At 40.7% G+C, this 13,737-nt stretch overlaps 1 protein-coding gene across 1 annotated transcript in view; it reads left to right on the top strand.

Moving 5' to 3' along the window:
* The window catches only part of PDGFD (platelet derived growth factor D), a 206,538-nt gene that overhangs the window by 133,835 nt on the left and 58,966 nt on the right, over positions 1-13,737 (top strand). The window contains exons 2-3 of the mRNA XM_042456090.1: positions 2,349-2,553; positions 7,590-7,770. Coding sequence (XP_042312024.1) covers positions 2,349-2,553; positions 7,590-7,770 — 386 coding nt within the window. The remainder of the gene's footprint in view (positions 1-2,348; positions 2,554-7,589; positions 7,771-13,737) is intronic.

The raw sequence follows: 13,737 nt of genomic DNA, 5'->3' as shown, positions 1-13,737 counted from the left end.
ATCTGAATCACACTTCAGTTGACTTTGGCCAAGGAGACAGTGATTCATAGTATGGTTGACTTTTAAGAACAATAGGACAAAGGGTTCCGTGACACCTTGAAGATTTTAGAGAATCTGTTGGGGCCAATGCTGAAATTAAACAGCAGGGAAAGGCTAATGGTATCTTGTTCCAAAGACATCTATTTGGTTTCTGTTGGAGAAAATAGTGCTTCATTATTTGAAAAGCTATACCTTGTATATCTAAAGTCTTTTGAAGGTCACAAAGAAAAAAAACAGCTCCAGAGGTGCAAGATCTAGGGGAGTGGTCAGTGGTTCCAAGTATGAGATGTAGTTTCATACTTTAAAGGAGATATCCAGTGTGTTGTACCATATCACTAATATAGGTCCAGCTCCCTTAAAGTCTAGAATAAAACATAGGGTGGATTGATCACACACCTGACATAGAAATCTCCAGCCACCCCAGTCTACTTTACAGTGTCCAGACTCTCCCAAGAAGGAAAGGATATTCAGCTGGTAGAGTCTGGTTTAATGATTGATAATATTATGTAATAAATATATGGGTAGGGGACCATAGATGAAGAGTACAGCCCATGGCTAGGATAATTTTAACAACTGGTTTGCTTTTAAGAAAGATCTTTGATGGATTTGTGCTTTGCTTTTCTAAAATTGCCGTGTTTAAAATGTGTTTAATTCATTAGTGTTTAAATGTTACAGTCAGTTTAATTGTATGGTAAAATGATAATCTTTAGTATGCTTGCATTGATAGCTCTGGGGAGAGTGTTTGTTTGTTTGTAAAGTAATTTATCTGCATCTGTTTTAACCTTATGATGAGCCACCTTGTGTCTCATTTGTGTAAGAAAGGTAGGATATATATTCAGTCAATCCATCAATAAGTTCCCAAATTAAATTCCTGACAGTTCCAGTTTTAAAAGATTACATTAAGTGGCAACGGGAGATGCATTTCAAAGTACTACCTTTAGTGTGGGTAGTAGACAACACTGAACTCAGTGTTTGGATGGTCTGGCTTAGGATAAGGCAGTTTCCATTTTTAGATGGCCCTTGATCTGGTCTAACAAGTAGTTTCTTGATGTGAAATATTAAATATCAGTGCCAAATTCCAGTCTTAACTATAGTTAGGTTCCTTATGGACCCAGTAAAACTAAATAAATAAATAAATTGCACTTTTCCTGTAATAGAAACTATTCCTTAGGTTTTCTAGAGCTTGGGAAATTTACTTTTTAGGGCTACAACTCCCATAAAAGCATTTTCTGCACCAAAAACAGAAAATGCTGTTTTCTGAACTAAAACTATTACATCCAAATTTTGCCCAAATGTCCCAAACCACACATAAACTGTGTCTGCGCTGCAGATATAATCTTGTTTGACACCACCTTAACCGCCATGGGTCAATGCTGTGGAAATCCAGGAACTGTAGTTTGTTATGGCACCAGAGCTGTTAGAGAAGGCTAAATGTCTCACAAAACTACAATTCCCAGAATTCCATAGCGTTGAGTCATGGAATTTAAAGTGGTGTCAAACTGGATTATTTGTGCAGTGTAGATGTAGTCATAGCCTTTGTGCATTTGTGGATGCAGTTGAAAATTGTGCACTTTTCAAACTCTGTCTCAACAAGAAGAAAATGGCTTATATTATTCATTGTGTCCTTTCCGAGCTAAACTAGTGATGAATTATACCCCTAGTCTGTAGACTCACAACTACAATATCACACAGGGAGCTGCTAGGGGATAAGAATGGGTGATAAATTTGCTTGGTTTGCATTTTGAACTCCCTAAACCTGAATATACACTAGAACAGACAAACTGAAATCTTTCCTTTTCCACAGTTTGCAAAAAAGTGATTGAAAAATGTACACATTTCAAAAACAGCACATGAAAATATGTGTACTTTTCAGACACTGAACACTTAAATTTTCAGACACTGAGTACTTTAAAAGTAATACGTTTTGGGGAAAGGTTTATGAACTCGTTTTTATGAGAGAAAAAATTGCTAAAAAGTGTACATTTAAAAAAAATCACAAAAACATATACATTTGACAAATGTTTCAATATTTGGAAATAGAGGTATATTTTGAAAAAAATACATAAATATGTTCACATTTTTATGTAGACTAAAAAGAAACCCCATACTTTGCAGAACTGGGATATAGTGAAGTGAGCAGTTGGGCAGGGGGGATAAGAACATGAATAAATTCAGGCTTGATAGCTCTTCAGATCCTATAAACTAATGTCCAGTGTATTATAAAATGATGGTTTAAAACTTTTAAAAACAATTTTCCCCATTCTGTTCTGAACCACATACTAATTTCTACAAGTTGTGATTACTAACAGAGAGCAATCACCTCACAGCCTTGTACCGGAAAGAAGAGACAATCAACGTTTGGGAACATGGCTCCATCCACAGTCCTCGATTCCCACAGAGCTACCCTAGAAACCTGCTATTGACATGGAAACTCCTTTCACCAGAGAATGCAAGGATACAGCTGGTATTTGATCCTCAGTTTGGACTGGAGGAGCCAGAGAATGATATCTGCAGGTGAGGATGGAGACACTCAATGCCTTCATAAAATGTTACCTGCATATTTGTAAAACAAAACTGGGACACTGAGAAAAAAGAAATTTATGAACTAGACAAACTGTAAGCCTGGCACATAGAATCATAGTTGGCATTGATCATAACGTCCATTAATCTAACCCACTACCATCCAGGAATACACAGCTAAAGTACTCCTGAAAAAAAGGCCACCCATCCTCTATTTTAACATGTCCAGCCCCCTCCAAGGCAGTCCACTCCACAGTTGAACCTTTCTTACTGTCAAGTTCTTTGTAATATTTAGGCAGAATCTTTTTTCTTGTAATTTGAATCTATTGATTCATGCCTTAGCTTCTGGAGCAGCAGGTATCCTATTTCACTCTAATATGGTTCCATGAGTGCTAATACCGTGGTCCAAAACATACTGCAGAAATCATCCAGTTTGAGACCGCTTTATCTGATCTGGCTCAGTCCTAGAGAATCCTGAGAATTGTACTTTATTGTGGCACCAGAGCTCTCTGCTATAGAAGATGAAATGTTTCGCAAAACTCCCAGATTTCCCTAGCTTTGAGCCAGAGCATTTAAGATGGTCTCAAAGTGGATTATTTCTGCAGTGTGTTTTGAACCTATATTCATTCTCAGTGAGCGGTATTGTCCCACACAGAAAACACTTACTTGTGGATTTAAGTGAATGCAAAAATAATGTACTGCTTTTACTTCCAAAAGCAAGGAGGTAGCATAGATGGGGAGGTGTGACCTATTAACCACACAAAGACACAGTGATGACTTATGGGCAGGATGCCCACCTCACTCCAAAATGATGGCAAGGAGATGCCCTAGTGGAGGAACCACCCATGCAAAGTCAGAATTAAATATATTGTTCTGCAGATCTTTTGAAGAAACAAAATACCAGTAGTGTTTCTCTTCACAAAGATTACAAAAATAGTTTATGAAAATGGAGCAAGCTTTTTTGGTGGTAACCTGAGTTTACTGGAAGATTAGACTAAGATACAAGGCTTGGCCGAACATTAGGCAGAGCATGGGTGTGGGTGTTGGGGTACAAAATGAGGCCATTGCTTCCCATATTGATTCTGCCCCTCAATGAAATTTTCCTTCAGTGCCCAAACTTCTACCACTGCAGTAACATACAGGGCAGCTACACTGTAGCTTGACACCACTTTAACTGTCATGGCTCCATCCTACAGGATCCTAGGATTTGTAATTTGGGAGGCACCAGCACTTTTTGGCAAAGAAGGCAAAAGACCTTGTAAAACTACAAATCCCAGTTTTCCATAAGATGGAGTTAAAATAGTGGTTCTCAATTTTTTTACCCATGTGATTCCCCCCTTTACATCTATATGCAGACATCATGCCCCCTCCATTTGATGTATTATAATAATAATAATAAAATAAAAGCTTTATTTCTAGCCCGCCTTTCCAAAGATCAAGGTGGGTTACAGTGGTGGAATAAAAAACATTGATCACAAAATAACAAGTACATGGTATAAAAATAACAATAACAATAACAATTCCAAGCTAGCAGGATGTAATATCAATGTAACAACAGACGGTGAGGGGGAGAGGAATCACAACAGGACTATTGGGGGTATGCCTGTTGGAAAAGATGTGTTTTCAGCCCTCTTTTAAATTGGTCTAGGGGGAGGGTCGAGCGGAGCTCATCGGAGAGCGAGTTCCAGAGCTTAGGGGCCGAGATGGAGAAGGCCCTTTGTGTAGTGGTGGCGCATCTAGCATCTGGAACTCTTAGAAGATGTCTTTCACCCGATCTGAGAGTGCGGAGCGGATTATATGGAGAGAGGCGGTCCTCTAAGTACCCTGGGCCCAAGCCATTTAGGGCTTTATAGGTGATAACCAACACCTTGTATTGTGCCCAGAAGCTAATAGGCAGCCAGTGTAGATCTTTGAGTACCGGTGTTATATGGCTGGCCCTGGAAGATCCAGTGACCAGTCTTGCTGCCATATTCTGAGCCAATTGCAGCTTCCAGGTTTGGTACAAGTGCATTGCAGAAATCCAATCGAGAGGTTACCAGAGCATGTACCACTGTTTCAAGGTCCCCCGGCCCAGATAGGGTTGCAGCTGGCGTATCAACCGAAGCTGATAACAGGCGCTCCTGACCGTCGCATCCATCTGAGATGTAAGGTGGAGCGACAAGTCCAGGAGCACCCCCAGACTGCGAACAGAGTCCTTCAGGGGAAGCGTGACCCCGTCTAGGACAGGTGGACAAATCTCCAAACCCGGACCCGGGGAACCTATCACAAGTACTTCCGTTTTCTCTGGATTCAGTCTGAGTCTGTTTTCCCTCATCCAGACCATTACTGACTCCAGAGAGGCATCTAGAGGAGAGATGCCATCCCTGGTCACTGCATTGTTTAGTTGATGAGTATATTTTCATTCACACATTCAGTTATATTCTTATTTCAACACTTTATAAGGAAATAGCTGTCCTCCTTTCTCCTTTCCTTAGCAGGCGTTTCAAGTATCCTCCAGAAAAGTGGCAGGCAAAGTTACCAAGAGGATGCATACACAGGGAAAATAAGAATTCTGTGTGTGACTGATTTTCATTGTCTCCCTCTCTGTAATGCTAGGATTTTGAAGATAGAAGGAAAATTTTATTAGAGAGGATAATTCTTATTGGGGAGGGTCAATGTATTCACACACACCCCATAGATACACTCATAAGGCAGAATGAGGCAATTGCCTCAGGCAACAGATGATGAGAGGTGATAGCAAGGTTTTGTTTCTGATGATATATGGATCAAACATAACCCTTCCTGCATATGTTTTAGTTTTACAAGTACAGGGGTCACTTCACATTCACTGGGATTAAGAATAAAGAAACCCCTAAACACAAATTAAAAAAAAATTATTCTTTTTTACCTACGATAACACTTATCTAGGTATCTCCAAGTCCTCTGTGGCCAGCATCTGCCAGAAGCTGGTGATAGAATCATATTGGAGGACCTACAAATGTCCAGAGAAGTGTTTTCTCTACAAACTTCTAGGTTCTCCAACACAACTCTATGATCAATTTCTGGCATAGTTGCACTGGAAGAACTAGAGATTCCTAAAGGGAACATAGTAATCAAAACCTCAAATAATCAAATCCATAAAAGTCAACGCTGCAAATGTGGAGGGACAACTATTTAAATTGTGAGTAAGTCAATGCTACTGATCTAATTCCCACCCAGGAAACTAGTTCTGAAGGTTGAAGATATAGTTTCAGGCCAGTCCTGTGACATATGACCTATGTGATATGACATCCAGACTTCCATCCAGTCTTTACACAATTGAATCTGCATTCTTGTTTGTTGAGTCATCAGGAAAAGAACGGGAAAGGGCAAATGAGGAACAATATGATGTGTGCCTAGAATGATTACCTCTATGCAGAGGTTTTTTTTTTCCTTTTTAATGTTTATTTTGAACAAAGTTACAATTTGGATTCATTTGGGCATACAGAGGAACTATATTGCTAGTCACAGTGGCTGCTTTATGGTTCTTTTGCTTCCACAGAGCATTGAGAACATATGGATGAATTTTAGACCCTAATAAATAATCTACAAATTCCTGTTGGGAATTTGGGGAAGCCTATTGCCAAGAATAAATTTAAGCATGCCTGAATGTCATATGACATATTTTAAGACAGGTCCTTGTGTTACTGTAGTAGTGATTTTTGAAGAAAAACATCTGCTAGTCTGCTTGTCATATTGTTTTCAGAGTAGACAGACAGTCTGGTAGATAGTAATACTGAAATAATCCCCTACAGCAATATTCTTAAAATTTATTGGCCTACCTTTTTGTAAAGCATAAGCTTTCCTGCTACCTGAGCCAGGAAAACAAATGCCAACATTTCCCCTTCTCATTTCTTTTTCCTAGGGATGTACTTTTCTGTTTATCGTGTTTTCACATGCATGACGGATTATTTCTGAAAATTATTACCCATTTGGCTGAGATTAAATGTTTTGTGCAATTTTTCACACCTCTGCACAATTCTTGCAAAAAAACCCCCTCCATTTGTACATGTGTGCACATGCACACACACATACAGAGAGAGACTTGTACAAAAAAAGTATTGTGCAGAAAAACATTTTGCATAGAAAACAGTGCATTTTGTAGCAAATATCCTTTCTGCCCAAAGTGTGGTCTTTATTTATTACACATTGCCAAAACAAAAAACAAAAAATAAAAAACAAATGTGAGGGCTAAAATCCTGTTGGCATCGTATGTTCGTGTGAATTCCCTTACATTTTTTCCCCAATGTGAAATGTTCACATTCAGTTCAAGGTTGCGGAGTTGCACTTGTGGTGCCATTTTTCATTCAAATATACAAGTCCATGGATGTGCATAAATGTGAATGTTCATTTGCTTACAAATTTGGATGTGCATTCAGTTGCTCAGGGTTGCCATTCAACACAAAGGTTGTATAATAACTCAAAGTCTGGATAAATAGTTTTAGGGCCCTTACAGATTACACAGTTGTAGTGCTTTGATTTTATTTTAACTTCAGTGGATGCATCCTTGGGAATCCTGGGGTTTGTAATCTGGTGACGCACTATTGATCCCTAGCAGAGAGCTCTGAATAACCCTTCCTAAAGTGCAAATCCCAGGATTCTGTAGGATGGAAGCAAAGTAGTGAAACTGGAATAATAATGTCATATTTCTGTAGTGTGAAGATACTATGTAGCCCTGATACCACTCTTGTTCAAGGATTTTTGTCCAGGACAGAGGGGAGGAAAAATGTTCTATCACTTTAATGGATGGGTGGTGATGTGAAGTTCTGTGGTTGTGTGAGATTGATTGAAAAAGTACCTCCGATAGAAACCAATGGAAGGAACATTTCATACTTGTTGAGATTTGCCTTTCATTTCCCTATGCTTTCAGTCATTCTAAATGTCATCCGCTCTCCAAATACTTGAAAGGCAGTTTTGCCCTTCTCCTTCATTCCAAGACCTTAAGCTGAAATTTTAGCCTTTCCTTTATAAGAAACATTCTCACACTTTTCAACCTGTCAACCTGACTACAGATACGATTTTGTGGAAGTGCAAGATATTTCTGAAATCAGCATGCTGATCCGAGGACGATGGTGTGGATACAAGGAAGCTCCTCCAAGAATAACATCAAAAACAAATCAACTGAAGATAACTTTCAAATCTGATGACTACTTAGTGGCTAAACCTGGATTCAAGATTTATTATTCCCTGGTGGTAAGTAACAAGACCACTTCTTGTTTTATGTTTTATGTTTTAAATTCTACATTGTTTAATTGTATTTTGGGGGGGGGGGTTTGAGCGTTCAGACTGTATATTTTAATCTTGTAAACCCCCTCGATTGCATTTTGTAGAGAGGCGGGATACAAATAAATTTTATTATTATTATTTGGATAAAAGAAAGATTGCAGCATGGAAGGTCTGTGGAAGTATTGAGGACAGATGGAGCAGCAGTTACCTTTGAGCAAAGAAAAATTAACTGACTGTAAATATTTCTTCTCAGACTATATAAACCACAGATCAAAGCAGGAGAGTGTTCTTTTGCTAAATGAGAACTTAAGGAGGAACCATAAACTAAAACTCACCATCATTCACTTTAATAATGGGTTTTCAAAAATGTTATCACTTCCTGGGATGAAGGGACAAGCTGAGGGCAGCACCAAAGACTCCAAGGAATAACAGTAAGAACAGTTACTGTTTTTAAAGCCCCATCTTGATTTGCATGTGAGGTCAGTGAGGGGAGAAAAAATGTCTTCAGGATTTATAGCTCATGAATCTAAACAAGACACACACACAGGTCATATACAATAAAGGCTGTAGGCAAAACACTGGAACATTAATTTAAGCTTTGTAGCTTTGCTTCAAGAATGGAAGCATTGTGTGCATACATCCTCACCATATTAATGAGACTGGAGGCTTTTTATCCACTAGAGCAGTTGTGGGCAACTGCCACAAGAGCAGTGACCAAATGTTATCTCCATGAACCAAACTGGCAACTTAGCAGCATACTGAAAGTGATGGGATGTCATCTCTGGCATACATTTTTGGCTAGTTTTCAACTGAAAAAAGGTTTTGGAGGAAGTTCTGAGAGGGTGAGAAAACAGCACCTTTGCCCTTTCAAATCCTTTTATTGCATTTTGGGGCATCTCAAAATTAACCCTGAAAAAAATTCTGAGATGTGTAAGGGGCTTTGGGGGATGACAAAACTGGAGCACAGGCCACACTTTCCCCACTGCTATGTTAGAGAAACCAATATTTTTCACCACACAGAGAAAATCTAGGAAGGAAGAAGAAGACAAGCTAACTCCCATATCCATTTTATGAGAATACATTTATTAGGCTTACAGAAAAGAAACAAGATTCTGTGTGAGCTTTCAAGATCTTCAGATCTCTTTATCTTTATGTTTCAAACATCAGGAACAGGGGAGAGGAATGGGAAAGTAGGGAAAACTTGATATTAAAAATCAAAGAGACCACCTGTTCTCTTTGAGATGTAATAGAGACAAGATGTCCGGGAAAGCTGCCAGCAATACTGACCGTAGCTGATAACAGAGCCTTTAGTTCAGTGGAAGTAAAGCAGACCCAGCAAAGAAGCAGTCCGAGGGCAGGTCAAGAATATGAGCCGAAGTCAGGATACCGGGAAACAGCGTAGTCAAACAGTCCAGGGTCAAAACAGCCAAGAGATAATGAAGTCCGGTCCGAGGTCAAGGTAACAGAGAATCTAGATACTAGGAGCTAGTGCTAGCAGCAATCATGCCGAGGGATCATGCAATAAACTCTAGCAACCAGCATTAGTCTCTCTCCCACTTAAGTAAGGGAAACTCTCCCTCGTGCCACCTGAGGCTGGTTGGCTAATTGCCTCTCGGCAATCCTCTGTGATCTGCGTCTGCAAGAACTCTCGGCTCTTCTCTCTTTGTAAGAAGGCACCTGCAGGCAAGCTTCGTCTCCAGACTCACCACTAGGCTGTGGTACCGAAGGAAGCCTCTCTGTGGCACTAGGACCTGGTTGAACCTCCTCCTCTGGGACTGGAGGATCACAGCTGGGACCTGGCAGGGCAGGAACAGCACCTGGCGTTGCCTCAATCAGCCCTTGCTCTGGAGGAGGCTCATCCTCCTCCTCATCCTCCGAGAGCTGATCTTGGCTGGCCATGACACAAGAGTCTTCTGACTCTCAAATGGGGCTCATCAGGTGATGTGATGGTGTTAGATTTCTTCCCTAGTCTTTTTGAAAATGGAAAATGGAAAAAAACATTTTGGAAAATAGACAAGCCTCCTTGTAAACTCAGAATTGAGAGACAGTAGTCAAACTGTTTAGAACTGGGGGAAACTAGGTTCAAATCCTCATTGAGTAGAGATAGAAATAATATCTGAAGACTTGCAAAAAATGGAAGTCTTCTCAGGCATCAGCTAACTCCTGTGAGGAATTCTCCTGAAGCCTGTTTCTCACTTTTCCCCACTCAAGACTTCAAATAGATGTGAGGTCTACTCCCACCCCTCCTAAATTCTGGGTCATTTTTTTCCTGCCCTCATAACACAGCCCTGTAGTAGGATGGCAGGGAGCAACCAAGCAAGGAGTTTCACTGCTGGCTATCATGATAGCCAGAGTTTAATGATGAAATCCTCCAGAGCCTTTGGAGGATCCATGGGAGACTACGATGCCCACATCATGCACCAACAATCAGAATATAGCCAACAATGATCCTCTTCTCCTGGCAGTGTCTTACAACATGCTGGTCACTATATGATCATGGTGGGGAGTGGGATGCAACATAGCAAAGATCAGGGGAAGTGCAGCCAAGGAAGGATGTCACTCTACTTGTGTTCTCTGATATTGCTAGTAGTAAGATCAGTCATCCTTGCACAGCTGATCCCTTCCACCAGCCACTACCAAATCTGTGCCATTGTGGGTGGGGAAGGAGACACACAAGGATTGCTTGCACTGCCCATGTCAGAAAAAACAAAACAACTGATCTCTTTACTTGGCTGCACAGGTCCTATTGGCCATTCTGTTCAAGAGGATGGGCAACAGCCAAGAAAGAATCCTTCTTGTTTGAGGATATCTTTGAATACTACACAATATTTGAGGACATGCTGGAAGAAGGGGTGAAATTAATTAAATTATTCTTTCTTCCCTATGGGAATGAATAACTTAAAGAACCAATTCTTTAATCCCTACCACTGAGCCGTTTAACTTGACCTACCTACCTCATAGGGAAAAACAAAAACAGATGACTGAACAAATTTTATTTGTCATGAGGTTTCATGGACTGCAGCCCAGATGTGCCTGATGAAAGGATTTGCAGTCCATGGAAGCTTTCAACAGATAACATGTCTTAATCTTGAAGTGCCAGTAGGCTCTTTGTTACTACCACTATTGCTGCAACAAACTAAGACAGCTATCACTTCTGAATCTACCTCACAAAGTTCCTCCAGGAATTAAATGGCAAAATACAGTGTATCCCACCTTGATCTCCTTAAAATAAAACTAAGATATTGAATATAGGCCAAGATCCTACACCAGTCTATTTACTCCTGGCGCATTCCCTCCCCCATCCTGCTTTACAAGAGGATCAGTAAGAGAATCTAGATTGCCTAGGCATTACAAGGTAGCTGCCACTGCAAGTGATGGTTGTCCTATCAGATGGGGCATAGCACACTGATGTTTCCACCCTCTCCCTCTAGCCATCTCTGGTGCAACAATCAATAATAGAATGCCTGTCACAATTCCTCCTTGCACTGGTATGCTGGTGGGAGGAAAGTGGAAACATCAATTTGCTGTGGCCAGATCAATAGGAGAACAAGTCTCCATCACTCACAGCAGCTGCTGCCTGGTAAAGCAGGACTGGGGACTTTTACTATCATGGCAGTAGTGCCACAGTCATGAATACATAGCTTATTGTGAATATGAATCAGTTATGGATGCATCAGAGCAAGAACAGCCACAATCTTCTGCTATCTAGGCAGAGACAGTCATGATTAATCTTCTACTGTCCCACTTTTTCAGCATCTTTTACAATGTCCCAGTTCGTTTCTCCTCGTCCCACTTTCCTCCTTTGTCTTCAGCTTACTTCAACTACTGCAGACTGAGTTCAAAATAGAAAAGTAGTTTGCACTGAATGAAGTCAGCAATTGGGGAAATGAGAGAAGGAGGTGGAGTGTTGTCCTTTCCTGTCATCTCAGGCAAAAACAAACCACTTCAATGAATTCCAATGAATAGTGAATTCCAGCCAGTATGAATAAAGAGTGGTACCTATTCTGCAAGAGAAGCATATATGTCAATAAATATAGAAAGGCAATTTATCATTTAATCATGTGCTTTTCTCCACTTCAAAAGTGCTGCCAGCCTATGCTAGCCAGAGTGGTAAGTGTTGAGTAGAATTTGTTCAGTATTTCAACCTAGTGGATCTTGGGTGTGGTTTTAAGTTTCCCATGACACTAAAAAAGAGGGCTGCTTCCCAGAAAATAAAGGAACCCTATTAAAACCTTTGCAGTGAGGAGATCCTGAAAAATCTGCACCTGAACAATGTTGTAGTCATGCTACTGAACTGAAATGTCTTCTGGAATGATACAGTAATGCTGTTCCTGAGCCGTATATTACCATACTGTATAAGCCTTTAATCTGAAGGCAATTTAGCAAAACAGCAATTTATGATGTTGCTTTCCCTGGAGTACCACAATGCATAGAAATTAAGCAATGCAGCAGCGTGTGATATTTCCAGAGGACCTCTCTTACAATTAGCCAGCTTTATGAGAAACTGTGTGCAGCTAATATGAGACCCTAGGGGCATAGGAAAAACAAAATATAATATTCCAATAGAACAGTTTTTTCACTGTGGAAAATTGATAAGCCTCATTGCTGATCATTTGTCATGCCAGGAATGTGAACAGAAAATATCTGTTGCCTCCTGGACAACCTTCTTATGAAAGAGAGAAGAATCCAGCATGCTCAGGGAGCAGGATGTCTCAGCAGTTTGTGTCCATTAAAAAAGATGAAGGTGAAGGTTGTGTCAAGCTGGATATTACCTCATTCTGGTCAGATGTTATGGTTGATGATCTGTGGTTAGGCTGATATCCCAAGAGGGAGCTTGCATGCTTGAAGAGGTTACCCTGCATGTAGGAGTGCAGAATCAATTGTCTTTTTTCCTCTCTCTGTATTGGAGATGTGGGAATCATGGCCCTCCAGATGTTGTTGGATGACATTCTCTGGCTATGCTAGTTAGGGCTGCTGGGAATTGAAGTCCAACAACATCTGGAAGGCCACACAGTCTCCATCCCTCCTACAGAGAAATGACTGGCAGACACACAATGAGCTACCTGTTGCCTTAGTAGGAGTATATAGCTTCAGTATTGGCTTGCATCACCAGCACTATTAGGTACAAACAATCAGTTGAAGCCAAATTAAGAGCATTATCTAGGGTCCTTCTGCATGACACTATTATAGCACTATGATTCTTCTTTAAAAGCCATGTCAAAATCCCACAGAATTTTGGTATAAGTAGTTTGGCAAGGCCATAGGTTTCTTTAAGAATTTAAATACCACTTTTAAAACTGCTAACTCCAGCATTCCATAAGATGGAATCATGACATTTAAAGTGGAATCATAGTACTATAGCTGTGTGTTGGTTTGGGTAAAGATGGACTATAGTCCCTCTTGAGTAGTCCTTCTTGAGTAGTGTTAAATGTCCAGGATCGCTGCCAGCAATCTCTGACTTCTGCTGATAACCAAGCCTTCAGCCAAGATGTGTAGGCAAAACAAACTTTGTGGAGAAGCAGTTTAAGAGCAAGCCGAGGAAACAAGCCGATGTCGGGGTTGCAGAAAGTGAAGCGTGCCGAAAGACGAGCCGAAGTCAGGAAGCCAGAAAGCAGCGTGGTCAAAACAGTCCGAGGTCACAATAGCCAAGAGGTAACAAAGGTCCAGTCCTAGGTCAAGATAACAAGGTAGCAAGGTAACAAGATGTCAGGAGCTAGAGCAACAGCAATCACACCAAGGGCTCATGCAATAAACTCAAGCCTCTCTCCCACTTAAATCAGGGAAACTCTCCCTCGAGCCACCTGAGGCTGGTTTGCTAACTGTCTTTCTGCAATCCTTCTGGATCTGCGCCTACAAGCACTCTCGGCCCGTCTCTCCTGATAAGAAGGCACCTGCAGGCAAGCCTCGTCTCCAGAGTCACCACTAGGCTGTGGC

Source organism: Sceloporus undulatus, chromosome 3 (genome assembly GCF_019175285.1).
Source record: "Sceloporus undulatus isolate JIND9_A2432 ecotype Alabama chromosome 3, SceUnd_v1.1, whole genome shotgun sequence".
NCBI lineage: Eukaryota > Metazoa > Chordata > Lepidosauria > Squamata > Phrynosomatidae > Sceloporus > Sceloporus undulatus.
This window is presented reverse-complemented; position numbering and strand designations above follow the sequence as displayed.